This window comes from Sturnus vulgaris, chromosome 17 (assembly GCF_052056855.1).
Source record: "Sturnus vulgaris isolate bStuVul1 chromosome 17, bStuVul1.hap1, whole genome shotgun sequence".
In the NCBI taxonomy this organism is placed as follows: Eukaryota; Metazoa; Chordata; class Aves; order Passeriformes; family Sturnidae; genus Sturnus; species Sturnus vulgaris.
The window spans coordinates 5057625-5085338 of record NC_142259.1 but is presented as its reverse complement, the minus strand read 5'-3'; the positions used below and the strand labels follow the sequence as shown (position 1 = coordinate 5085338).

The window sequence follows — 27714 nt, the reverse complement described above, 5'->3', positions numbered from 1 at the left end:
GGACGAAGCCGGGGAGGGTCCGGGGGTGCCGCGGCCGCCCCGACCCCGCGGAGCTCCCGGAGCTGCCCCCGCCGGCGGCGCCAGGACCCGGCACGGCTCCGCGGCGCGGGGGCGGGGCCTCGCGCGGGCAGCCAATGGGCGCGGGGCCGCCGCGGGGCTCATTTGCATTGGAGCGCGACGCGGCCAATGGGCGCGCGAGCCGCCGGCCGCGCTGCGCTCCTGCCGCCCCGCCCGGGCGGCCGCGGCTCATTCGGAGAATGGCTGCGGCCACGGCGTGCGGCTCCCCGCCTCCCCGCCCGCCCCGCGAGCAGCCGCCGCCGCCGCGCAAGCGGGGCGACTCCCGGCGGCGGCAGGCCGCCCTCTTCTTCCTCAACAACATCTCCCTGGACGGGCGGCCGCCGTGCCCGCCCGCCGAGAAGCCGCCGCTACCCGCCGGCCCGGGCGACGGGGAGGAGGCGACGGCAGAGCCGGCCGGAGCCCCCTCGCGCCTGCTGCCCCCGCCGCCCGTATGCCAACCGCCTCCCGCCCTGCTGCTGCCCGGCGTGCCCGCGCTCGCCGCCGCCGGAGCCAAGGGGGATGTGGACCCCGCCCGCGGGAGCATCTTCCTGCCGCAGCTGCTGCTGGGCGGCCCGCTGTGCCCGCCGCCCCCGGCGCCGCCCGCCCTGCCGGGGATGCTGGCGGCCCCCAAGCCGGGCGCCCCGGGGTTGCTGAGCCCCACGCAGAGCGCGGCGGGCGGCGGCTTCGCTCTGGAGGCGCAGCGGCAGAGGTGAGTGAGGGGACGGGGCTCGCCGGGCCGGGCCAGCCCAGCCCACAACCCCACCCCCGCCGCGCTGACCCCGCGGGGCGTGGGAAGCGCCGGGACCCCCCGCGGGCCTGGGAAGAGCCGGACTTTCCCAGGGCCCTCGGCCGGCCGGCGGCTCCGGGAGGGGGGAGCGGGCCATGGGAAACCGGCGCCCCCGGGGGGAGCGGCCGTGGGAGGCGGCGCCGGCCCCGCGGTGGCCCCGGCAGGGAGCACCTGCCCCGGCGGCCCGGCCAGAGGTGCGCGGGGATCCGGCCGGGGAGCGCTGCTGGCCCCCGCTGCCGCCGCCTCGGCAGCGCCGCTCGGGCCCGCGGACGCGGAGGATGCCCCGGCCGGCGCAGCGGCGGATGAGGGGGATCTGCGGAGGGGATCTCTCGCTGAGGCTGTGTCTGCAGGTCTGCGGTACCCTGAACCCTGCCTTCTGCTTTTCCCTAGCCTGGTTTCTGCATTTTTCTGTTTCCAGATGAAGCTGTCAGGGTCGCTGCTAGGCAGGACGCTTCCTCCGTGCACCGGTGTCCTGTCTTCTGCTCTGTGCTGCTTGTCTCTGCAACTGTGTATTAATGAATGCTTGTGCACGGGGAACTTGGAGTCAGCCTCGGGGGAGGATGCTCTGGCCTTCAGAGCAGGATTACCATTGCATTTCCTAGAGACTTCTGTCTGGCTGAAAGTGTTGGTTTTCTAATCGAGTGGAAGGCAGGCTCTTGCTCAGATCTTGGGGATTTGAGCTCTGAAAGAACTCTTTTCAGGCCGTTTTCTGCATAAACAGCTCTGTAAAGTGAGCTGGCCCTCTGAGCCTGCAGATAGGCAGCGGTATCAAAGGCTTTAAGTCTCCGTGGTCTTTACAGTGGCTTCGAGAGCTTTGTTAGTGAGCTGAAATAGAGATGTTGTCAGTGCTTTAAAGCTGGGGAGTTTGCTAATGCAGTTGATGGGTATCTCCTTTCAATGTGCATCTCACAGTGGAGACGTCCAGTGTATTCCCCAGCTTGGGGGTTCAGGTGAATTTGAAGAGAATTTGTCAGTGATGTGTGTGGTGGGGGGGGTCTTCATATGTTGTCCCTCCTGGGGTGTTTCCCTCTTGAACCATTATTTATCACTCGTTGCTTTTCTTGTCATGGAAGAGACCTTTCCTTCCGTGTTTGTGGAGAAATTGAAGCTGTGGCTGCCAGCGGTGTGCCCTGTATTGTGCAGCTGTGTGCCCCTTGTTGAGCGGGAGAGCCTGGAGTGAGGGTGTTGCCGTGGAACAGTTCCTACCCAGCACTCCTGGTCCACAAAAGCCAGCGCAGGAGGTGCTGTGTGATTTAATTTCATTCCTTTAATATTGTAGCAAAGCTCTTGAGGGCAAGTTTTGCATTAAGGGTTTTAAAGTACAGTTCCCTTTGTGGATGTGGCTTTCGTTGTACCCGTGCGTATGGAGTTCTGGAGCGATGATCCTTCCCCTTCCCATGCCAAGTCAATAGAACACTAAGAAAATATTCCTAGGATCTTCTCATTTAATGTCCTCCCTGCCTCTTTCTTTGGCATCAGGTTTGAGCTGTTCCACTACAGTAATTCTAATCAATCTGGCTGAAAAGAATGATGAATCAGAAAATAAAAGGTAGAGAGAAATGCAAGAGGCGATCAAGGGAATCTAAAGGCTTCTGTCTGAGTAATGACAAAATAAACCATGGTTTTTTTGCTTGGAAGATTTGTCTGGAAGGGCATATTGTATTGATCAGTTTGCATACTATTTTTGAGGATGATTTGGAGTGAGAGTTCATCTTGTCTTCCTCTTGAAAGAAAAAGAGCATCTGCTGAAACCATCAGATAGAAGATCCACATCTTTACGTGGACACACACATCTTCTGACATAAGGACAGTTTTGTGCTGCATTTGGAGATGTGTTAGACCCAATGTACCTCATCCCAGTCAGGCTGGGCACAGGAGTGGGTGAAGTGGACCATCCCTCTGTAATGACAATTTCACTATCAACTTACAGGGTGAGGGACTTAGCATTTTGTGTTTCACTGGACAGTTTCATGCTTTGGTCTGTGACAGAATAGCTCTCCGTCCCCACTGAGTAGAGGCATTTCTTGTTGTTGTAAATACACAAGGAATGATTCAGGGAATCAAAGGAGGAATATCCTTCAGGACAGTGGTGCTTTTACTCCTTCCCCTTCTGTGTTGGGTGAGCTGCTTTGCAAACTAAGATTCCAAAGTCAGCAATCACAAAATGGATCTTCTTTTACTGGGACTTGGGAATCTGAGAATTGTTTTGCCATGCAGCAGTATTGCTGTTCTAGATCATGAACTGCCTGCATCCTGCAGAGGTGCAGGCGAGTGAAGTTGAAGGGAAGGGGGAGGTGGAATCTGCACTGCCATTCTGGACTTTTAATCCTTGGTGCCCACTTTAGGCAGCTGTTATCTTCAGAGTCCTTTTTAAGTCACTGTCAAGAGCTGCTTTGAATTTTCCTCAGATGCACGAGGATCACTGGCTGCAGGCTCTCCAGACTCAACTCTGTTTGTGTTCAGTGACCAGTCTTGTGCCATATCCAGGGATTTCATCCTGCTGGGGCTTGCCCTGATCAGTGGAGATCACTATCTGCTATCAGTATCTCTGTCTACTGACAGTATCGTTGGGCAGAGTTTTATTACAAAACTTGATCTTGTTTGACTTGACTGGGAGGTTGATACCGGCCAGCATGGCTCAGGGCAGGGTGTGACAGCACCTCTGCTGGAGCTGGGGGTTTAGTGGTTGGTAACAGGCAGGATCTGCATTTCAGCCCAGGGAACGAGAGGTCTGCTCACCTGATGTAACCTGGAGTTCCTCCATAGCTGTCAGGTCCTTTAGGATGGAAACTTAGCAGAGGAGGCACCATTCAAATCTGGATGCTCAGTTTCATTGTGCTACTGGTTGAGCGTTATAAACTTAATGACTGTAACCTTCCACTTTCATTTTCCTAAGGAATCTTCTGTTTACAGGATCTTAAATTACAATGCTGTGTTAGACCAGTTTGCCTGATCTGCTTGCCATCCCTCTTCCCTTCTCCTTTTCCATCTTGCTCTGTTCTTTTGTTCTTTCAAAGAACGAGCCTCACAGAAAGCAGTGGAGGGAGGCAGCAAACAGGGAACAAATCGGCATTCACAGATTTGTAATGAATTTCTGCAGCTGGGTCTGAAACTGGCAGAGCTTTCTGGGGAAACACTGATAGCACAGAGCCCTGGAAATAGCCAGGTTATGAAAGCATGAAAAATGGAAACCACAGCCCTGAATGTCACTGCTTGTTGTGCTTCTGAGGTTTCATTATAGTGTAATGCAAAAGCAGCTGGTTTTGCCATAATTTGCTGCGTTTTGCTGAGCCTAAGAATAAACACAGAGACTAAATTATTTGTGACTGATGCTTTAATGTCCTTGGAGTTCAGTGGTCAGGGAGCTGAACTGAGTGTTTGTGATAGCTCAGTCATTTCTGATTTATCAGCAAATTTAGGTCATTTTGAAAGTGGGAGTTTAAACAGTAGTTGATAGCAGCAACACTTTGGACCTACTCGGCTTTTGAGTGTTAATTGGATGCCAGATTGCTGACATAGGTGTGATCAGATTAGTTCCGTAGGTGGAACAGCAGAAATGCTTCGCCAGGATTTTATACTTAGGTGGTTAATGTGTTGTTTTGTCCTGCTGTCAGTTTAGCTGCTGTTGTCACTTCAAGAAATATAAATATTTTTATAAAAACTCCTCTGCTAATAAACAGATATTGTTGAGATGGATGAAATAAAAGTCTTAGTTTAAATTTTGATCCTAATTTAGAATAAACTGGGCACATGGTGCTTTTCAGAAAGCAGCAAGCTCTGTCAAAGATGGCAAGCTTTGACCTTTCAGAGGTGAACAGTAGACTGGGATGTGCTGCTTGAGGCTGAAAATGAGCATATTCTAAACTTGAGCTCCATTTAAAAGTCAGCTGAAGTGTTAAGGCTGCAGTCTCCTTCCCAGGTTGCTTCAGCAGATTTCTCTCATATTCTTGACTGCAGGTGAATTACATGTGTCCAGTATTAAGTGTTTTATAGCTGCCTGTAGACATTCCAAGCCAGGTATATTAAGCAGAAGAAGTAAGTAGTATGCCTGGCAGGAAACTTGGGAGATCAGAACATCCAAGTCCTTGTATCCTGTGCACTCCTGTGAATGGGTCTAGGTCAGGCAATCCGAGACACTTCCAACACCAAGGTTATTTGACCTCTTCAGTTTAGACAGTCCAGAGGCTTTAAAGTATCTTTGCTCTCCAGGCAGGAGTAGTCTGTGCACAATTAACTGTACTTGCAGCTGATTTTACCTGTGGATGGATTCTGCAGCTTTTCAGTGATGATGCAGGAGGCCTGGCAGCGGGTTTTGGGATGCTGCAGGTTTTGGCATTCCAGCTCAAAGCTCCTCTCTGCAGGAAGTGATGAGGGTGGTCAGAATGATGTTGTCTTGTTTCAAATCAAGGGCTCATCAGCCAAGAATGAAAGCACTACTAAATTAAACATGAAATACAGAATAACTTAATTTTGGGAATCCCATTTAGACCTCCAGTGAGCAAGTCCTGTAGGAGTGCTAGAGTATAGTATATTAAAAGTAATTATTTAGTTATATGTAGTATGTTACATATATAGTATATTAAATACTGTGTTCTCTTGTTTTCCATCTGCCAGCCAGTTAAAGCTTTGAGGCTGTCAGGCTGAGCAAGCTTGAAGATATTTTTGAGCCCTCTTTTGAAGGTTGTTCTGAAGGTGTCTGGCTCTGTAGTTGGAGTTTTAAACATGCACAATGAAATTTGGGCTCTTTAATGAGCACAAGGTATTGTTGATAGAGCAGGTGGCTGCAGATGGAGGGTGCTCAGCTAAAGCCACTCAGTCAACCCAGTTCTTCAGACAGAGCTCCAGACTCCTGACCTTTGGTTTACAGCTGTTGTGTATCTAACCTACTGTAATTGGAATTCACCTGGAATTACTGCAACAGGAATTTACCTATTCGCTGAAAAGCTGTTAAAGGAAGAACCTTCAGCTGGCCCTCTGTTTCACAAGACATACCAAGCCCTTAAAACTCAGAGCTTGCTGTCAGCTGACCCTGCTGAGCTGTGGTCCTGGGAGCTCTTCTCCAGGGAATGCTCCTCTTGTGCCAGCTCTTGCTCAGGTGGTGGTACCCGAGCTGCAGACCTGCCTCAGAGCTGGGTAGCTGCTTCATTTTGGAGTCCCTACGGCACGGGCTGAACTGCTGCTGGTCAGGGCTGCTTGCTCAACAGCAAGGACATATTTGTAATTGTTCTGTTGTGGTTGCTGCAGTTTAAGCATAAATTTTGCCCTGGTGAAGCTACAACCTCTTGACTGTGCATTGAAGGGGATGAATGAATGATGAATGGGAAAAAACAGGTGCCCATAAAACCGGTGGGACCTCTCTAAACTTGCTTTGTTTTGGTTTCCTTCAGTCACCAGTTTTAATTTCCTCCTTCTCAGTTAAGAGCTTCTCTCTTTCTTTCTTTTTTTCCTCCTTCCTTTATTTTTCAGCTTGGGAGTTTATTGTGCTGAAGGCTTTTATTTAGCAAGGCACATGATGAAATGACAGCATCATCTCACAGTGAAGTGCATGAATATTTCTAGCATAATGCCCACAGTGTCATCAAGGACACACTTTGCATTTCACGTGCCTGTTTTGGTCAGCAGTTCAGTGCTGAGTCAACAGAGCACAAAGGACAGGGGGCAACCAGGTTGGTGAGCTACAAACACCTCCAGAAACTGGGAGAAATCTGGATAAATGCTGGTGGTGTTCTGGCCAGCACATGCAGTCTGCTTTGTGAGAAGCAGCAGGGATTTTAGGAATAAGCTTTTGGAGAGGGCCGTGGGCACAGCAAACCTTGCATCTGGTTTGGTGGCTCTGTTGCAACAGCTGGGCTTTCACAATACTTACTGGAAGGCATTATTTTCTCCTTGCATTGTCTAAACACTGAGCACCAAAACAATGTGATTTATGAAACTCAATGAATATAAAGCTCATTCTCTATTAGGTCTTAATCATATGTGGTTGTGAATCAGCAATGAAGTAGCAGCTGCTGTGAAGATTATCTAATTTCTTTCCTTGTTAGTATTTAAAACTCTCTAGGCTTAGTGAGCTTCCCACTTACTCAGCCTCCACCTTCATTCAAATTATCCTTCATTTCTGTTCATTCTCATCTGTTCCACAGGCTGTGTGACACATTCTTCCCTTGCATGTGGCTTTACTGGTGTTGGAGGAGTGCAGGATTTTCTCCTGGTTTGGAGAAAGCCCCTGGTGCCCTTTCAGTTTTGCCAACAAGCCTTGAGTAGGAACACAAAGGTGAAGGAATTGGCCTTCATCCTGGGTTCTCACAGAGGGGCCTGCTCTATAGCCTAAAAGTACTTTTCATACTCATATGGCTGATTTCAACTTACCCTTTAAAATGAAGATTACTGGATGAATAAGTTAAACTAGTCCTGCTGTGAGACTTGAGTTTATTTTCTGGCAGGCTGGTACTTAAATGTCAGAAAGAGCTCCTGGGATGGTGGCCTACAATCCAGATGCACTTCTGTGGTGCCATAAAACAGCGAGTAGCTGACTTTGTGAAGAAGGAGCACTGAGCTGTACACTTGCTGTTGGTGATGCAAAGTGTCTTTCTTCTCTGCCACTGCCTCTCAAGGAACATCTGAGCTGAAATCATCCACCCATGAAAATGGCCTGCTCGGTGCTGGGCACTTCATGGCACGGATCCTTTGTGAAGTCATTTGTTTTACCCAAGACATGGTTTTGATGTGATTCAGTGTAAATGCAGTCTCAGGCTTCTTTTGGCTTTAATTACTGAGAACTTGTTGCTACCAGTGAGCTGTACTCAATCTGCTTTTGAGCAGGAAACTCATTAGTGCGAGCACCGAGGGTGGTGAGGCACAGGGCACTGATGGCAGAACAGGGATGCTCCCACTCACACACTCTGAGATGCAAGCCTCAACTCAGTCAGTGTCTCCTGGGCTGCAGAAGAAATGGCAGCTGTCTAAAAGTAACCTTAAATACGAGCACTAGCTTTCTTAATCCCTCCAATGCCTGTATTTTACCTAGTGAAGCCCAAGCACAGTTTGTATCTGTTTGTTGTCTTGCCCGTAAGGAATAAAAACAATACAGCTTAATCTTTGAAATCTGTCTTGGAAAAACAAAGCTGACAGGTATACCTTCCTGTTGTAAACAGGATTTGGGATCTGGATTTCTTGTGCAAATTACCTTTGACAGTTGTTTCTAAGCTAGTGCTTCCAAAAACGAATAAATTATTTTTTTGTCCTTGTTATATTAATAACTCAGCCTCTTGACAGATGGGATCATACTGAGGCCTGTAAAGGACATCACAAAGGGACATCATATTAAAATAAAACTCAAGTGAGAAACAGGAAACCAAATTCTATTAGGCCCTAATTTTACACAGTAATTAAAAATCCTTGGCCTCCCCCCATTTTACTCATCTATTAGCAGTACGGATGGCTAAAGAGCAGCAGAGGATATTGGCCTGCTGCTAATTTTAGCCCAGTGCCTGGGGTGTGTGCCTGTGTGTGCATGCAGCATCAGCAGGGCCACAGATGCAGCTCCATTGGAAACAAATCTGCACTGCTGGACCCCTTGGAGGGGGGCTCGGGTCCTGCCCAGCTTTGGCAGCATCTTTGAACACTCCTGTTGCAGGGCTTGGTGATCTGGAGGTGATGAGAACAGGAGATCACAGCATAAGATGAACTTGGGGTGCTGTGCTGGTTGAACTCTGGCTGTGTGGTGGGCTCAGAGAGCAGCCCTGTGCCTGAGAGGGATGGGGGAGAACCACTGTGAGATTTTAGAAACTTCCAGTTTCACCCTTCAGGAGGCCAGCTGGTCTGTTCACCTGCTGTGGCAGAAATGCAGGAGCCAGAAGGGCAGAGTGGAGAGCAGCTTTGAAGTGGCCAAATGGCAACTGCACACAGGCTTCAGAAAGACCACTGGCCACTGTCAGGCCCAGTATTGGGGGTTAAGGCCCAGCTTTAAGGGGTTAAAATGAGATTTGTGAGGGCTGTTTGTTGCAGAATCTGTGAGTGCAGAGTGGGGCATGGGTGCCCAACGGCACCCATTAGAGTGAGGACTTAGAGGACTGTTAGTGGCCCAGGAGCAGGAGTGGAAGAGGCTTTTCTGTGCCTGAAGCCACATCTGACAGCACAGGGCCAGCATCTCTTGTATTCAGTACCTACTAAAGAATAGTCAGCTTGCACACTTCCAACTGCAGGAACATCCCAAAGCTTTACCCTTGTCCTCCTGGGTGTCTGCAGGTAGCCCAGTGTGGGTGAGAAGAGGGAGAAAACTCCTGGCAAGCCAGCAGAAAGGTCAGTGTTCTCTAATCTGGAGCAGTGACTTAACAAGCTTTTCCTTTCCATTCATAAGACAGGACATGTAGGGATTACCATTGCTATACATAGATTGCTCTTAGCTGTGTCCTGTCCTGCTGGGAACACTTAAGAGCTGTGTCACCCTCGGGGCTGGGGATCCCCCTGCTGCTTATCCAGTGTCCAGCCTCTACAGAGAGTTCCAGTCAGACCCTGGCAGGACCAGAAGAGGACAACTCTGGAGCTGGAATCACTCAGACATTGGATTTCCTCAGTGGGAGATCCATCAGAAAGAATAAATGGTGTGGGCTAGCTACCACTTCTCTGAGCAGGAGTCAGAATGTAGCTCTGAAGATAATTTGTTGGGTGTTTTTCTGAACACGAGTTTTTTGTGGGCTTTTTTAAAGTGTGTGTTTAGCTGGTCAGGGATTTGGCAGCAGTGTTGGATTGTGTGAGCCCGTGTGTGCACATGGAGATAAGAGCCAAGGCGTAATCCAGAATTCCTCTACTTGATAGCCCCTTATCTCTGGGCATGTGCTCTGTGTGTTTTTGCTCTTGATGGGTCCCCTCCAGGTTCTGCCTCTGTAAACACAGTTGCTGTTTTAATTCTGTGGGAGTGTCCTGCTTTGGCCTTACTTGGCTCCTGAAATAAAAGGCTGGGAAGTACCCAAAAATGAGCTTCTGGCCAGGGACATACAAGCACCTAAATCCTCTATAGCTTGTCAGAGCAATGGCTGGTGCAGGCATGTTTGAACTTTCTGTTGGAATTACAGCCTGCTCCATGGAACCCATGAACATTTTAATGTTGGCTATTTCAATTTCTAATTGCCAGGTCACACATGGGTAAGGCTGCATAAAATAACTCAGCATATGTAGAGATGTTGGTATTCTTAGTATTTAGGTTGCTTTCAGCAACAAACTTTTTGTAAACCACTTAAAATCCTTCAAATTCCGTGGACCATAGCAAGAAGTGTTATCCTAGGTGAAGCTGCTTAGCACAGAGTAGGTGACTTGACTTTCTTTGGCATCAAAGTTAGCAGTCCCTGGAGTGACCCAGTGCACCCTGTTGTGCAAGTGTGACTTGGCTGCATGAGAAGAGCACTCAAACTAAAGCAAATATGTGTGTGTGCATATATATAAGTGCAGACTACTCACAAAGTGTCAAATTTTGCTTCATTCTCCAAGTACTGCACTAGTGACTCTCTCAGAACACGTTGAGGATGCTGTGTTGCTGTAAAGGGTTGGATTGGGCCTACAAACTGTTTCAGGTGCTCTGGATTAGTGAGAATTCTTTACATACGCCCCCTTTTGAGATTTGAGGGAGAGTGTCTTGCGCAGCATCAGGGATTCCTCCAAGGTGAGAGCTTCGCTGAGGGCAGAAATTATTTACAAGTGTAGCTAAAAATGAAGTTTCCTGTTGGCAGAGTGGGGATGAGTCATTGTGGTTCTGAGTCAAGGGGTGGGATCTTCCCTTCACTGCAGCAGGGTTTTACTTTCAGATCTGCCCTTGGTTCAGGTGTTTGTCACCCTTGTCCCTGTTTCTGAGAAAACAAGGGGGTATCCAGAAGGTGTAACACCCTGGATGAGTCTCCACCATGGAGTTAGGAGTGAGGATCTAGTCGTGGCTCTCCCAATCCATCTTGTTACTCACACCAAGCATCTTTTACAGAACTATGTGCTTTTTTTGTAGCAGTGCCCACTGGCATTAGCTGTGTTTTTCCTCTGCTTGCCATACACGGTGTCTTTCTGTCTCCAGCCAGCCAGGTCTCCCCTGGGAGCAGAGAAAGAACTGTGGATGTTACCAACTGCATTAGAATCAGGAGGTTTGCAGTTACTTCCTCATTTCACTAAGGGTTTTTTATTGAATTTTAGATGCCAGATTAGACTGGAGAACCACAGAAATGTGAAAGTGGTAAACATTCCTGTGCCATTCTTGCTGAAAAGCAGCAAACCTGTAATAATTTTAAAACCAAAGAGCTGGTGGAAGGTGTTGAAGCTGTGCCAGGAATGTTCTCCAGTTGCACCTTAATGGCTGTGGATTTGTAGGAGGCAGTCTCTAGCAATACTGAAAGTGTTAGTCCTGTGGGAGGGTTTGCCTCCCTTGTGTTTGCAGAAAGGGACACTTAATTTTTCATCCTCCTACCTGTTTGAGTTCTGAGCTTTACTTCCTTTTAAGAGTGCCTGAACAGTGGAGCTGAGAGTCTGCTCTGCTGCAGCTTGAGGTTTGATTTTGATTTTTTATTTTTTTTTTTTGCTAGAAGCTGGTCTTGTCAAACCAGACTCCTGCAACTTTGGTCTCATGTGCTTCTGCATTGGCTTCCATGGCAGCATTGCCCATTAGTTGAGCTTCTGTGTCACTTGGGAAGAAAACCTTGGACTTGAACACACGTGGCTTGTGCTAAAAGTGTGGCACAATGCATTAAACAAAGACAGAAAATATGGACTCTGATAGTTGTAGTGTCAGCATTTTGCTGGTGGAGTGCATTGTTCCTATGGAAATTGCAGTCAGAGTTGCACAATTCATTTGTAAATCTCTACCAACAAAGACTTGACTTGGACAATAGTAATGCATCTTACTTTGGCAAAGTCTATTTTTTTTTGCTTGAACGTAATATCCTATTACTGTTACACCAACTCACGTGAGCCCTACTATTATTATTCTTGCATCTTCCATTCTAGGACTTCACGTGGGTGCCAAGTACTTTTTGCTTCCTTTAATAACCCTCTCTATTGTTTCTCAGAGAGATCTGTCAGTTTTATTGAGCTGCAGTTGCAGACTCTCAGTCTGCAGGCTCCTGCAGCTGGAGACAGCTGTTCTGAATGGAGGATGCATACAGATGTTTGGTCATCATACAGATATACCTGCATCTGAACTGAAATTGATATAAAATGATTTATTCCCCTGCCTTGATGGGGGGGTCTTTTCTGACATTCTTGTCAGATTTTTCTCATTTTTTCTAAATGAGTATTTGGGAGCTTTTTAGATGTTTAACTTATAGGTAGGCATTCTTCTGTGTGGCAGATAATGAATGGTCTTGTTGATAAAGTTGGTATAAATATGTATTTCCAGGGTCCTAGAGGGGGAGACAAGTTCTTGGCCTTTTAAGGAATTTTAAACTCTTAGTTAAGCACTCTTGCAACAAAACAAAACTCCAGAAAGCCTGCCATGCGTCCTAAGAGCTCGTAGATCTGTTGCAGTTCATAAACTCAGAGGCCATGAACTAATCCTGTTCACTCTTCGTGGTGTTGTACATTTTGCAGAAGGCGTTTTATCTCCCAGCGCTGCTCTCTAGACTTTTTAGAAGACATAGTGGAATATGCCAGTGTACGAAGGTACTTTTTTTCAAAAGCAGCATTAACCTCAACTCGTTGCATGCAGTCCTCTCCTCCCTCCACCCTCTTCCACGCCAATATCTGAGGTCCTGCATGCTAGTGCTGCCATCTGATCATACAACTGGCATGAATTTTTCTCAGAACACTTAACAGATTTGGCTTTTTTTTGTTTGTTTTTCTTTTTATCATTGCAGAACCAAGCATATATCTGGGTCTCCAAGACACAAAAGTTTGAAGAAGATGCACTTCATCAAGAACATGAGGCAGTATGACACCAAGAACAGCAGGTAACATCAAGGTTCCCTTCTATTTGTGTACAATAGGAAGCAGCCTCCAGTTCCACACAGTAAGACATTTAATATCAGTGAGAATTAGAAGATGCCCCTAGGGCCTTGTTAGTTTTATCCAGATTTCTATCAAAGGTGGTAGGTGCTCATCTCTGCTACATTTGCAGCAGTACACTGATGATTCTGCCATCCTATTCTGAGGAGGTTAAATCATTCTCTCTTCTCTCACTTTTCTTATTTTTCTCACTTTCCTTATCTCTGGCATACAGAGAGGTCAGAGCTGAGGAGGATTTAAGGAGAATGGCTTGGTTTAGCCAAATTCTTTGCTCATGGTTGCTGAGCAGTAGAGAAAGGGAGGCTGCATTTATGTTTATTATTAATAGAAGTGTGAGGCTTCGTCTAAATGTAGAATGTTATCTACATCTTTTCACAAGGTTTATGTAAAAATTACATAAATATAGATATATATTTAAGGAGGAGCTGCCAAGGTGATGGCAGGTCCTAAACACTGAGGTTTGACAGAGAGCCCCAAGGACCTGCAGGGTCAGCGTGAAACCTCTGCTCTTCTGCTGCTTTCTGAAAACATTAAATCCATAGCAGTATCTATGACTTGCAGGGAAAGATAAGAAGAGCCTAGTGTTAATATCTCATAAAAAGCTGCTTTGTAACTTCAGATCTTAATTCATATCCTGATCTTTCCCCAATGTGCTCACAGGATAGTGTTAATCTGTGCTAAACGAACACTGTGTGTGGCGTTTTCTATCCTACCTTACGGGGAGGGCTTACGGATCAGGTGAGTCTCTTCAACTGCTTTGTGAAATGCCTGCTGTGTGTTGTTTCAAAAGATCTTCTGAAATGAGTGTGCTTGGTGTCAGTCTCCTGTTCTGAAGCAAGTGAACCTATTTAACCTGCCATTCATGTGTAAGGGCAAGAGCTTGCTGTCAAAGCAGTAAAACCAGACACTATCGTAGTGTCAAAGTGTTCATTCAAACTCCAAGAGAAAAAAACTGGAAAAGCTAGACTTTCCTTCCAGTGTTTATTCACATTTTAAAGTACTCCAGTCCTGTGAAATCTCTGAAATCAACTTTGAGCAGATAATGTGATTGGCTGCTGTGTAGGTTTTCTATAAAGTAGTCAGAAATCAACTGATTTTAGAGCTACGAACAATGGTGACAGCAAAAAAGCACAGGGAGTTTTAGGGAAGGGTGCTCTTGCCTTCAGTGGAAATCCTCAAAGTTTTATAGTAAATTTACACCTAATAAGTTAAATATGCTCTTCTGTTTCTCAGCTTTAAGCTGTGAATGTCGATATTTGAAAAGCAGAAACTTTGCAGTTTGGACTGATTCACACTGCTCTTAGTGTTTGGACTACATTTTTGTTTACATCTGTCAGTATGATCATATATGAGAAACAAAACCCACAAACTGGATTTCCCTGCATCTTTCTTCAGTTCCTTATGAAGTTTAAGTCCATTCTGTGAAGGTCTGTTATTTACAGCTCTACCATAGAAAACACTAATTCTGTTCTGGCAAAACAATTGTGTTGTCACTTCTGTCCTGTCTGTAACTTATGGACAAAGGAAACGGATGCTTAGTGGTGGGAATTGTATTGTATGCAAATACATGCCGTAAAAATAGTTGATGGGAAAATACTCTCCCACATAATAGAAAGGCAGCAAGGTCACTGGAGCTATTTCAGAGCAGTTCTGAGCACTGTGCTGTTCTCCTTGCAAGCTGGCAAGGCAGTTCTTCACTTGAAAACTGTTTTTTTGTAGTGGAATATTGGTGACAAAGCCACGTGCTGTCATTGCTGACACAGAGATCTGCAGCTCCATTCTTAACTTGAGCTTGTGTGCACAGGGGTTGCAAATTTGCACTTGAAAGGCAGGTTTCTAATCCTGGAAAACAAGTAATGTAAATTATATTTGCTGTTATGTGTTTGAGCATTAGAGGGTTGGGAATGGTGTGGTCTTGTGCAGAAAGATCATATTAAAAACAGTTTACTTTCAACAAGTAGATCAGTAGATTTGTGTTAAAGTGAAATGAAATCTGGTTCTTTGGTTAATGAACATCTCCACATTTTGAAAAGATTAGTTAAAAACTAATGCTCTCCTGGAGGTGGCATTGAGGGATTGGCTTGTTTCCATGCAGAACTCTGACTTTGTGGTGTTGGTTGGTGTTTAACGTGGGAAGCTGGGCTTGCATTTTGTGATGGTGCTCTTTGTTACCTGCATTTAGTGATCTGAAGATGGAAGGACAGAAACAGCGACATCCTTCTGGGGGAGTTTCAGTATCTACTGAGATGGTGCTTGGACTGGAAGGAGTAGAGCTGGGTGCTGATGGCAAGGTAAGGACATTTATTTTTTCACCCCAGGACCATTTCATGGTGGGACAAATCATTTTATGCAGTGCTTTGCTATCCATTATGGGAGAGCTGTGGCTTTTAGAGCAGTGGAAGTTTTAGACCTATAGTTTGAAATTGTGGCTTGTGATAATGCTTCTTCTGAGGAGTCTACTGAAGCTTGTGATCACTTCTGTCTCTGTTTCTGGAAAATTGAGTTGACTTTGCTATCTGAGGCAACATGTGAGTGAAGTTTTGATAGAAATATGGATGAAATTCATACTGCTTTAGTTAAATTTATAATGCCATATTTTTACTTGTGATTCTCACCTTTTCTTTGCCATCCCACCAAATCTTCTACAGCATTTCATTTTAAAGTTGTGGAAACAAGGCATGCCTCATCCAACTTTTCCCTTCCTCCTGTCTTACAGTTCCAAGGTCCCCACTCCCAAATCCAGACTCTAGGGAACTCTGATTTGGAAAATCCTAGATGTCTGGAAATAAGCTTTTCAGTAAATTTTCTCCCACAACCACTACAACTGTCTCTTCTTCCAGGTTGTGTCCTATGCAAAATTCTTGTACCCGACCAATGCTCTGGTTGTTCGCAAAGCCGACGCCTACGCTGCTCTTCCCCCCTGCCGAGCCAGTGCTCCCCGGAGTCTTCCTGGATCAAGATACAAACCTGTGACAGCAAAAACCATACCAGCAGGGACAGACATTGGTAAGGACAGCAGCCAGCTCTGCCATCACTCGTGCACACAGCAGAAAAGGCAGAGATTTGTCTGAGATATCCACAAGTGGTCAGTGTGTTATTGGGATGGAGGTGCTGCAGCTCATTAGTGCAGTGCAAATGATGAGCCTTAGGACTCAAGCTTCCACAAACTCCTTACATCCTCCATATATCTGGCCTAGTTCTGTTTATGCCTTTCAAGAGGCACGAAGCTTTTCCTTGGGAATGTAAGGTTTTATATTACTCACCAAGAAACATCTGGTGTACGTGGATCCAGGTGGTTCTCCTTGCCTTCTAGCACAGTAACAATGCATAAGCCAGAGTTTGTGCCAAGAATCCCTTCTCTTGTGTAAAAGAGCAAAGCTGACAATTCTGCTGTCTGTTAGACTACAGGAAAAAGAATACAGTCTTGGGCAGTTGTTTTCTGGGTATATTTGTAGATGTAAACTCAGTTTGCACTAAATCCGAAATGGTATGTCAGGCATGGTGTGTGTTTGGTGGAAGGAGAGTTTGTGTGGTTTATTTAATCGTTCTAATTTGTGACTGGTGCGTTTATGAAATGCAAACGTGTGCCTGTAGCTGAAATTTGCCTGAACTGTGAGATCTGCCAACACTTAACGTTTGCTATTTGAAAACTTTTTTGAGAAGGAAACAAGGAATTTAAAGCTCTTTATCTGATGACCTAATGTGCTTTCCTCATTCCCTCAGGAAGTGAAGCTGGAGAAGCCACAGAGTATGATCCAGATCTTCTGGATGATCCTCAGTGGCCCTGTGGAAAACATAAACGTGTTCTCATCTTTGCCTCTTACATGGTGAGTGACTGGCATACCTGAACAGAGGAGAGGCTCCCTAACAGATCCTCCTATAAAGAGGTTTTTTTGAGGAAGAAAAATTCCTCTAGGAAGAAAAAGTGGGTTTTCTCATAATTGATCAGGAAAAATACAAACAGTTGAGTTTGTACAGTGAGCTTGTCAAGGGCAAACCTGACACCTGTCTTCATGTTGTCATTTACTTCTTGTAACCATTTGCTTACTATTTTTTTAAGAATTTGTCTATAGTTGGGATTCAACTTTGGGACATTTCAGAAATGTTAAATTGTGAATAATAAAACTCAAGTTTGCATTAGTGTTTTTGGAAGAGTTGTTTGGCTGTCAGTCCTGTTCACAAGACAAATGATAAATTTTGCTTCTTGCATTTCAGACTACAGTCATAGAGTATGTGAAACCCTCAGACCTTAAAAAGGATATGAATGAAACCTTTAGAGAGAAGTTTCCTCATATCAAGTTGACACTGAGCAAAATTAGGAGGTAAGAAATAAGCCTTGAATAACAAGAACATCATCCACACTGTCTGAGGCTGCACTTGTATGGAGCAAATACTAAATCTATTAATAGCATATATGATTAAACACTAATCTCCTGTTGTCAGTTGAGCTGACTGTAGGATGACAGCCCTGTACTGGAATGTTTAGGATGCTGAGAAAGGGTAACAGTTGGTTTTCAAAGTTCCACTTAAAGGGTTTTGTTTCACCAACTGTGGTGTACTAACACTAGGAGCCAATTAACAGTGGAGTAGCATTAGCCTTGAAACAAACACTTGTAACCTGATTGCTTGGCTGCAGTGCAATCCCACTCCAGCTGGATTGGCTTTCTGAGCCCTCTGGCTATTTTTGCCTTTCAATTACCAGACTCACTGATGACCATAAACTCTAAGAAGATTGTAGGATAAAGAGTGTTAGATCTGGGGAGACTTGGTAAAGAAAAGCTTTTTGTGAAGTCAACACAGAATTTCTCATCCTTGAGTAAATGATCTGGTCACTCCTCACCAAGATGCACTGTTGCACCTTCAGAGAGCTGTAATCTTGCTGGTGTTACAGGGAGATTAATGCAATCAGAGTCTGTTGAAATAGCCATCTTAAATATGATTCTGCTGAGTCACCAGGGCCATGTGTAGCTCAGCTCCAGGGAAGGTTTGCTTGGGCAGTCTGTTCTGCCTGAGTCCTGCATGCTCCTCTTTGCAGCAGTCCAGAGCAGTGTGTTTGTGCAGAGATCATGCAGGTACAGCGTGGATGGCAGCCCTGAGAGGAGCCATCCACCTCCAAGCCTGCTAAATGCTGAGGTGAAGGGAAGTGTGGAAAGCAGGCTGCCTTCCCCTCACACCTGGCTCTTACACAAGGTGTGTTCTAGACAGGTCTCTACGCAGCAACTGCTCTCATCTGCAGGGCTCTGATGTGGTTTTCTGTAGGTCCCAGTGGTTCACTCTTGGGATATGAATCACAAACCAGTTTGGGAGCCCAGAAGGAATCCTACAGCAATAGCCTGTGTGTCAGTGAGGCAGCTAAGCTCTGGTGTTTATGGGCAGATGAGTTGTTCCACCACAGTGAATGTTGTCAGCCAGGTGAAATCAGTTTGTGCATCAGCACCAGCTTGCTGCCAGCTGGGCTTTTCCACTCTAGAATAATACTTGTCATGGTTTTCCAAATAGGAGTCTTGCCCATATGCTCCTCTGAGTTGCTGTGCTGCAGAATTTCTACAGCATTTAATAAAATCTGTCATGTCTGGGGGGGAATGTCTTTTCTCCTGTAAGAGCCTGACAGAGAAATGGAGGCTTCAGACAGCTCTTAAAATGCTATGTATTGCATAGATGAGGTTACAGCAGTTGGGGATGGTGGGTGAACCTATAGCTGCTGCTATAGGCAAGCCATGTGTCCTGAAGCCCCATTCTATTCATGTTACAAAGCATTATAGTTCTTTTTCTGCTGTGCATTTTGTTACATAACAACCAATCAATACTTTTTACATTGACATATAACCTATTAAAACTGCTAAAATTACTATATTATGTTAGTGACTAGCCAATCATCTGAGTTATTAGTTACATGTTAAACTTTGGAACTTGTTTTGCAGTGGAAATTTCTTCTAGCTTTGGTAAAAAACATCTTTCTGTCTGCCTATGCTTTTTTGCTTGGTAAAAAACATGCCTTATTTGAAGAAGATTTATCCTTTTGCTTGAAGGCCACTTAGTCTTTGGACTTTAGTCATAAAACTCTTTCTAACTCGACTAAACCTTTGTTCTCTCAGCTGTTTCAGCAACAACTGGCCCTAAAAGCATCTTTTATATGTCAAAGCTTTTATTTCTATAGAATCCTCTGTATATCTGTAAAACTTTTCTGTTAAATTTTTGTCCTTCCCAACATTCTTCTATTCCCAGTTTAAAGAGAGAGATGAGAAACCTGAGTGAGGAGTGCAGTCTGGAGCCGGTGACTGTCTCCATGGCTTATGTTTACTTTGAGAAGCTCGTCCTCCAAGGCAAACTCAACAAACAGAACCGCAAACTGTGTGCTGGTGCTTGTGTTCTGCTCGCAGCCAAGATCAGCAGTGACCTCAGGAAACACGAAGTTAAACACCTAATAGATGTAAGTGCTGTGAGCCTTGTTCCAGCTATTGTCAGAACCTCCTCCCTAGCTCATAGGCAAAGGTTAAATGCAAGGTTTTCAGTGGATTGTGCTTGCATGGAAGACCAGTTTTATGTCTTATTAGGGCTCTTCCTTGCTTTATTTTTTTAATTCATTAAAACTATCTGCCTGGTGCAGGCTAGTGTCTTACTGATCCTACAGTAAAGTTATTTTTGCACTTGCATGTGTTTGCCAGAGAAGCAGTAACTGTTGTGTGGGTGTCACAGCTGAGCTGATAAGCTGGTTTTAATTCTGAAGCTACAGCTCAGGCCGTGCATCACTGACTTAATCTAACAATGCCTTGAAATCACCTGGATTAACTGATTCTTTCTCCCCTCCTTTGTTTTGTTTTGTTACTACTGTCATAGAAACTAGAGGAGAGATTCAGATTCAACAGAAGAGATCTCATCGGTTTCGAATTCACCGTCCTCGTAGCTTTGGAACTGGCTCTGTATCTCCCTGAAAACCAAGTTTTACCTCATTACAGACGGCTCACACAACAGTCTTAACCAAAGCTCCATCCCAGCCGGCATCCAGCTGTGCTGGGATCCCATCCCAGGATGCTGCTGGTGGAGGTGCCAGCTCCAGCTCGTTGGGAAGGCTGCAGGGTGTTGGGAACTGTCGAGGTCTATGGACACAGATGCCAAATCTGAGGGATGGTACAAGAAGAGTTACTGAACTTTTGTTTTCTTTTGGACATTTAAAGCACAAATATTCACCAATCAGCTGTCATGGCTGCTTATTATTCCTTATTTATCTTCCTGGTTTTACTAAAGCTGTTCTTCCCTATGAAGAATACTATGGTATTGGTTATTTTTCTTCTGTTTTGTTTTAAGCCTTTATTGTATTCCTTGAAACTAAAGGAACATCACTTCCATTCCAGTGCACCATAAAGTTCAGATGTTTCTAAGAACCTTCTTACATTTTTACATTAATGAAATACATATTTTATTTTTTTAAAGATGTGCCTAAACTGGCTGGTCTGGTACCAGTGCTTTTTAAGTTAGTTCTGTTATTTAGTGGGGAATCCTGAATTTGTATAGCCATTTATTCTTTACCTGCATTGGCCTTGCATACAAGGAAAACAATTCCAGTATATCTGCACTAATAATATACAGGGCATCTATTCTATGATTTATAAGTAGCGAGATGGAAATTACTCCATTTTGGTTTATTTACTATAAACAACTTCAAAATATACATTTTACTTTAGAAGGAAAAGTGGTTTGGAACCCTGTTATGAAGTACCACATGTTGAGTGAGGTAGCTGGGAAGTGATTGCCATCCTAATTCACTCTTGAGAGGAAGATGAGCACTTGACTAAGAGCAATTTGCTGTCAAATATTTCATTTAGGGGTTTTATTTGTTTCACTGTTCCATAGCCTGAAACAAGCACCTTTTTTGGGATGACTGTATTATAGATGGTCATATCTGAGCAAATATGAAGCCAGTGGAGTTTCTGCTGCCAACTGAAGCCAATGAAACAAGGCGTGTTCAGTATTTAAAATGCTACTTTTTTAACTCTGTTCTTCCAAGCGTTGCATCACTGTGATGGTCCTCATAAAACTGGCATTTCTTGCACATTTGAGCAGCCACTACTGGCTGGTGCCCAGCAGCTCTCTAGTGCATACACAGAGCTCAAAGAACTTCTCTGCCCATTGGCTGTTCCTTCCTTTATTTTTACAGTATTCAGGTTGGGAATGAATTCTTGATTATACGTGGAACCTTCTGTGGTATTGGTTCTTGGGTTTATTTTCTGAAGCAATATTATGATACAAGTTACTGGGTCCATTTGCAAGGAACAAGAGTGATACTTTGTTATTCCAACTGAGGAAGTTGTAATTTAAGTTTGACTCATAAACTACCAGACCTCATGCTGAGGTCAGGGACTTGCTATCCAATATGTAAAGTAATGTAAATCTGTAAATTCCTGTTCCTTGTATTAAATATTGGTTGTAGCCAAAACCAAAGCTGAATCTTTGCTCTTCAGCTGTGTTTTGTCTGAAGCTAATTTGGCTTCATTAGAATTGCAGCAAACTTTACTGGACCCCCTTCTTCTCTGAGTGGGGCTCAAAGTGTATTTTTCATATATAATAATTACAGTGACTATCAAACCTTTTGTAACTGTGTTCAGCTGTATGTAGCTTCAAATTACTTGTGTAAAATTTAATATGCTTGTGATTTCTCTAACACAGAAGGACTTTCCAGTCTCCAGAAGTGAGATGGTAGCTAATAGCTTAGACAACAAGCTTGCCAGTTATCTTCCAAAGGTTTGAAAAATTGCCTACTAGTTAAACTTTCTACTGAATATAACCGTCCTTGCATGCCAAAATAGTGATGTACTAAACCTCTAGTGTGTAATGAGCCTCCAAATTAACAGACAGTGGTGCAGACAGCTGAGGTGGTCCATCACTTCCCAAGGCATTGTGGAGTGAACAGAGGTACAACAAAGAAATTTCTCACAGAACAGCTTGATTAGTATGAATGAAATCTGAATGTGTCTTTCTCTGGAAACTTCTTCATTTAGTGTACAAAGAGTTTTCTGTAACAACATTAACTTTCCTTTCTCACCATCTAAAGGAACAAAATGCACTTCGGTTTGCAACACTTTGCAGTCTCTGTTCAGTGGAAGTTTGTCTAGTTCAAGTGGCCATTTGGGCTGTAATTACACTCCCAGAATCTCTGAGTTTACGTCATAAAACCGGCAAGCTTTTGTTTTCTTCCAGGACAACAAATTAGGACAAAGGAGCATTAAATTACAGAAAGCTGAATGTTGTCTAATAGTTATTCTAGAACTTGGCTCGGGCACACACTTGGGAAGCTGCGGGGGAGCACGGGCCAAGGATGACACAGGGCACGAGGGCTGTGCCAGCCTTGTCTGGGCAGAGCCTGGCGTTGGGGCGATGCTGCCCAGAGCCTGGGGCTTGTGCAGGGGATGCCTCGTGTGTGTGTATTTGTGTGTGTGTATATTTGTGTGTGTGTGTGTGTGTGTGTGTGCGGGCACGGCCTTTCTCCATGGACCCAGCCCCACCTCCGTGTGCTTCGCCCGCCACTTTTGCCGTTTCCAGAGCGCAGCTCGCAGTCCTGGGTGGGAATCTCTCTCTTTTCACCTAAAAGCTGCCACCGTGTGGCAAAGGACTATCAGTACCTTGTCTGTTCACAAACACAGACCCAGACCTGCCGGTTTACGTTTGCACAGCCAAACTCCTCTTGCTCTGAAGAGAAACAGATTTACACCGAAGGGCCTCTGGTGCTTTGTGAAGGTGCTGCTGGGGTGGCTCACCACGGAGAACTCTCTTGAGAAGAGCCTGTACATTTTCCTGTAAACAAAAACTCTTCTGGTTTTGTCATATTTCATTATTTAAAAGTCTGAGTTGTGGCCTGTTTTGGTTTGTTTGTTTGTTTTTTGTGAAATTAAGATGCTGTGAAATAAAACCTGTTTTGGTACACGATTTGTAACCAAATGTCTCATTTTGGAATAATAGAATGGATGGTGTTGGGAGGGCCTTTTGGAAATCATCGTGTCTGACCTGTGCTAAGGCAGGTCACCTGGAGCAGGTGCCACAGGAATGTGTCCACGTGGGTTTGCAATGTCTCCAGAGATGGAGACTCCCTGATGTCCCTGGGCAGCTGTTCCAGTGCTCTGCCACCCTTAATGGAAAATTATTCCTCAGGTTCAGATGGCGTTTTTTTGTGTTTTAGTTTATGGCCATTTCTCCTTGTCCTGTTGCTGAGCCCCACTAAAAAGAGTCTGGCAACATTTTCTGGCACCCCTTGGAGAGATATTTGTATGCACTGAGGAGATCCCCTCTCAGTCTTCTCCAGACCCCTCATCATCGTGGGGCCTCTACCAGCCCCTCTCCAGCAGCTCGGAATGGTCTTTTGGGCTTCTGCGAGGGTTCCGGGGTGGTGTGGTCACAGAATCACAGAAGAGTTCAGCATGGAAGGGACCTCCGGAGACCATCCCGTCCAAGCCACCTGCCGAGGGAGGCTCACCTGGAGCAGGTGCCACGGGTGTGTTTGGAATGGCACCTGAGAGCCCCGCTCAGGTGCGCAGCCCCTAACGAGGGGCTGGCCCGGGGAGCGGACGATCCCCGCGCCCCGTAAGGGCCAGGCCAGGCCCCATCCATGCCCTGTCCCCAGCTGGGAGCGCTGTGGGGCCCTGCGGGGCGGATCTGCCGGCCAGGGCTCCCCCGGCGCTGCCATGGCCCACGCCGTGACGTCACGCGGTCGTGCAGGAAGTGCTTTTCTGTATGTGACGTAATTCCGTATCCGGCACCGCCCCTTCCTTTCCGCCAGGCCGCGCGCGAGGTGAGAGCGTGGGAGCGGCACTGGGAGCGGTGGGAACGGGACTGGGACTGGGACCGGGACCGGGACTGGGACTGGGATTGGGACTGGTGGGAGCGGGACCGGTGGGAACGACGAGAGTGGTGGCGGGGCTGGTGGGAGCGATGGGAGCTGTGACGGGGCCGGGAACGGTGGCAGGGCCTGTGGGAGCGATGGCAGCGGCGGTGGCGGGGCCGGGAGCGGTGGCGGGGCCGGGAGCGGTGGCGGGAGCGATGGCAGCGGTGGTGGCGGGAGCGATGGCAGCGGTGGTGGCGGGGCCGGGAGCGGTGGCGGGCGCGATGGCGGCGGAGCCCCGGGAGCGATGCTGATGCTGAGGCCGGGGGCGGCGGAGTGTGCTCCGCCCGCCAGGTTCGGCTGCAGGGCACAGCCCGTGGGCCCTGCCGAGCTCCGGCATCACCTCACGACGGCTGGAGCTGTGGCAGGGAGGGTGAGGGGGGATTTTGGGAAAGGTTCTTCCCCCAGAGGGTGCTGGGCAGTGTCCAGGCTCCCCAGGGAACGGACACAGCCCCGAGGCTGCCAGAACTCCAGGAGCGTTCGGACAGCGCTCCAGGGATGCTCAGGGTGGGATTTTGAGATGTTTGTGCAGGGCCAGGATTTAGACTCGATGATCATTGTGGGTCCCTTCCAACTCACGACATTCCATGATTCTTCCAGGTGTTTGTGCTTAGTGCCTCAGCAGGGACCAGGACGAGATGCAGAACGACGCTGGGGAGTTCGTGGACCTTTATGTCCCTCGGAAATGGTGAGTGGTGACTGAGGAGCCGGGCAGGACTGGAGTGGCCCCCAAGGGGCTTTTTGTAGCACTGAATATCTGTATGGAGGAGGAAAAATCAGTTTTCTGTCAGTTTAAAAAATTACTAAAAATAAGTCACTTGTTTGAATCTTATTAGATTAAATCAAATATGTTTTACAGCCTGTGATTCCTGAGCATTTCCAGCCTTAGTGTTTGACAGCTGTAGTGGCTCTCAGCAAAAAAGGCATAGAAATTAATCTTGTTAATTTACTTGATGACTGTGTTTTTGCATTTTAGAAAAGAAAGTAACCTTCTGTTTGTTCTGAAGGCCTGTACTGCCCTGTACACTGTATGAAAATGAACTGGGCACATAGAAATAAAAGTGAAGGGATAATTGGCTAATTAGTGTGTTACCAAGTGAAAATTTCCTTTAAATGTACTTAAAACTGCATTTTAATCTTCTAAGCAATGAAAGCTTAAACTGTTGCAATCTGAATTTCTTGTGCAGTTTTAATTTGCCTGTAGAATTGGCTCTAGTATATTTTTTTGTCATTGTCACTGCCTGTTTCCTTATGTTTGAATCTATCCTGTTATATTCCTTAGCTCTGCTAGCAACCGAATCATTGGTGCTAAGGATCATGCTTCCATTCAGATAAACATCTCTGAGGTAAGTTTATTAACAGGATATGTGATGAGAGCTAAACCCTTAAACTTTTGATAAAAGTTACAGAATTAAACAGCTTGTGATGTATCTTCAGTAATTCAATAAAGAAAGTCACAATAGACTTGACTCCTGCAGGTTCCCAGTTAATACACGTGGATTCCAATTAATTTAAGCTCCTTGTAGCATGGTTTGGGGTATTTTCCCAGTTTTTTATTAAATTCAGCTTTTAGGAATTTTGTGTACACAATATTCCAGTAGCTTATGAGCTACAGAGCTTGATTTGGTTCTTGAATGGGACACCACATTCCCATATCTTTTAAAAATCGGAGTCTCCTGAGTTATCTCACAAAAAAGAAACCTTTAAAAAACCACGCTGATTCTGATGTCCTGTAGTTGTTAAGGCAAATACTTTCCTTGTTCACCATGTTTCATTCCTTCAGTGATCCCTATTCTTTGTTTTCAAAGGATCAGAGATTAGCAGGGCATGGAAGTGAACCCACCTGGTATTACAGGGTTCACTACACTGTTTAATTCCATGATTTATATTGTATAGTCGTTTTCCTGTTAAATTTCTCAGCAGCTTGAGAAAGTTAGACAATTTAGGTCTCTTAGCTTGGACATTTTCCTACCCATGTAACAAGTCTGTGCCCTTCCCCCTTCAGTTCAATTTTCCATGATATTACCTTAGTTAAAAGCCACAAAAAAAGAGTAAAGGCAGGAAAATCTACTTTACACTGAGCTTTTCCATTTGTTTAGAACTAAATTTTTTTTTTTTAGCTACCATTTCTTGTCAGTCTGTGTGATCCACTAAATTTTATGGCTGCACTATGTAGCTACGAATTTGCTGTGCAAAAATCATTGTAGTTGACTTTTGAACTTCAGTATTTGCCGTGAGATTTTGTGGTTTATTTTCTGAACACTTCAAGTATTTTTCTGCAGTTTTTAACTTTGGGTGCTTGACAAGTGTGAGAGTGTAAAACTTGTAAGAATCTGTGGGCAGCAGCTTTGCTGTGATTGCAGGTGGACAAGGTGACAGGCAGAGTGAACGGCCAGTTCAAGACTTACGCCATCTGTGGCCCCATCCGGAGAATGGTGAGTGCCTTCCTGACCTGCACAGTGACTGTGCTGCTTTTTCTCATCATTAGTCATTAATTAGGTGTGTATTTGTATTTGTGTGAAGTGTGTTTTCGAAGTGGCTGTTGGGGATAATGAAGATGTGAACAAATTCACACAATCACAGAAAGGTTTGGTTTGGAGGGACCTTAAAGCTCATCTCATTCCATCCCTTCCATGGGCAGGGACACCTTCCACTATCCCAGGCTGCTCCAAGCCCTGCCCAGCCTGGCTTTGGACACTGCCAGGGGTGGGGCAGTCACAGCTTCAAAGAGCATCCCTTGCCAGGACCTTGGATTAATTTGGAATAATCAATTTCTTCTGGAGATACTTGTTTGGTTCTTTTTTTTAGATAAAGGATGCAAATGATTTTCTTTCTTTTAAGGATGAATTCCTAGGTATTAATCCTGGCTTTTATCTGTTATAATTACTGGAGGTGATACTACCTTGACTTAAAAATAGTGTTAGGAGTTCATCACAAGTCCACTTATCCATAAATATATGTTCATGCAAATGCATATTTTTATGTGGTTAAAGCAATTTCTTACCCTTAAGGATGACAAAGAACTAACAGTTTATTTTGAAAACACTAATCTGCACTAACTGCTGCAGCTGCCTTTCTTCCACACGTGTCAGCAATTATTTGGACACTTGAGAATATTTTCTTTTCTGTTTTTACAGGGTGAATCAGATGACTCCATTTTGCGTCTGGCGAAAAATGATGGAATTGTTTCCAAGTACGTATGTTTATCCTATCCTCTAACTCTTGCAGGGGGAACTTCCATTCCCAAATCCAGCTTTTAGGATGACAGTCTGTATGTTGTATTTATAGCATGATTACACAGTTGGTTAAAGATATTTACTTGAGCTATTGAAGCAAACTCATTTTTACCAATGTTTATTTCATTTTTTTCTAGGAACTTCTAACTGAAGAAACTCCAGTATGGAACATGTGAAATAAACAATTTAAAACTGTATTGTGCCGTGTCTTTTGTTCAAGTCATAAACACGGCTGGGTTTATTATAGTTAGTGTTAAAAGACTTGAAAATGTGTCTTAATACAGATTCTGATTGTGAACTCTTAAAACAAAGCAGCTTGTAAAGCAATGCCAGAGTTGAAAGTCAAGGATTTCCACTTTATTCTTGGCTTCTCTGTCATTGTACTTTTCCAGATTTAATAAGTTTTGCATCTGTAATGGAACACTTGCAATGTAGCAATCTAACTGAGCTTGCTGCTTTTTCACTGGTAAAACTAAGGGGATTCTTGTTAGGGTTCAAAAAAGGGTCTGTCCTTTCTTCCAGGTGCTTTTGTGTTGGTAGATTTTGTTTGCACATAGCGGGCTTATTTGTCACTTTGTGATTATCATTTAAATAAATGTCATATATAGGTTTGGGTTTAAAATAAGGTAATAGGGTATGACTTTTATGGAAAAATGTCCCATCAGCTGCATTTTACCAGTTCCATAATACCCACAACTACACAGGGACTGTCCTGGTGGTGTATCCTGATCTGCACGATCTCAAGCATTACTCAGAGGTTTACATTACACTTCCCTGCTTGTGGTCATCTC

The 27714-nt window shown here is 45.3% G+C and overlaps 2 protein-coding genes across 2 annotated transcripts; both read left to right on the top strand.

Annotated features, from left to right (window-relative positions):
* The first annotated feature begins 134 nt into the window (after positions 1–134).
* CABLES2 (Cdk5 and Abl enzyme substrate 2) lies at positions 135–22738 on the top strand. The gene is made up of 10 exons (XM_088174781.1): positions 135–766; positions 12404–12475; positions 12670–12762; positions 13478–13555; positions 15000–15108; positions 15658–15823; positions 16541–16644; positions 17033–17139; positions 19043–19247; positions 19655–22738. Exons 1-10 carry the CDS (start codon positions 135–137, stop codon positions 19793–19795), a joined length of 1707 nt encoding a protein of 568 aa, XP_088030907.1. The 3' UTR covers positions 19796–22738.
* A 780-nt stretch (positions 22739–23518) lies between these two features.
* RPS21 (ribosomal protein S21) lies at positions 23519–27120 on the top strand. Its single transcript, XM_014873889.2, is given in 7 exon segments — positions 23519–23597; positions 24288–24375; positions 24970–25033; positions 26051–26122; positions 26825–26861; positions 26864–26880; positions 27061–27120. Coding segments are annotated over 6 exon segments (279 nt in total). The 5' UTR covers positions 23519–23597; positions 24288–24325; the 3' UTR covers positions 27100–27120.
* The last annotated feature ends 594 nt before the right edge of the window (positions 27121–27714 follow it).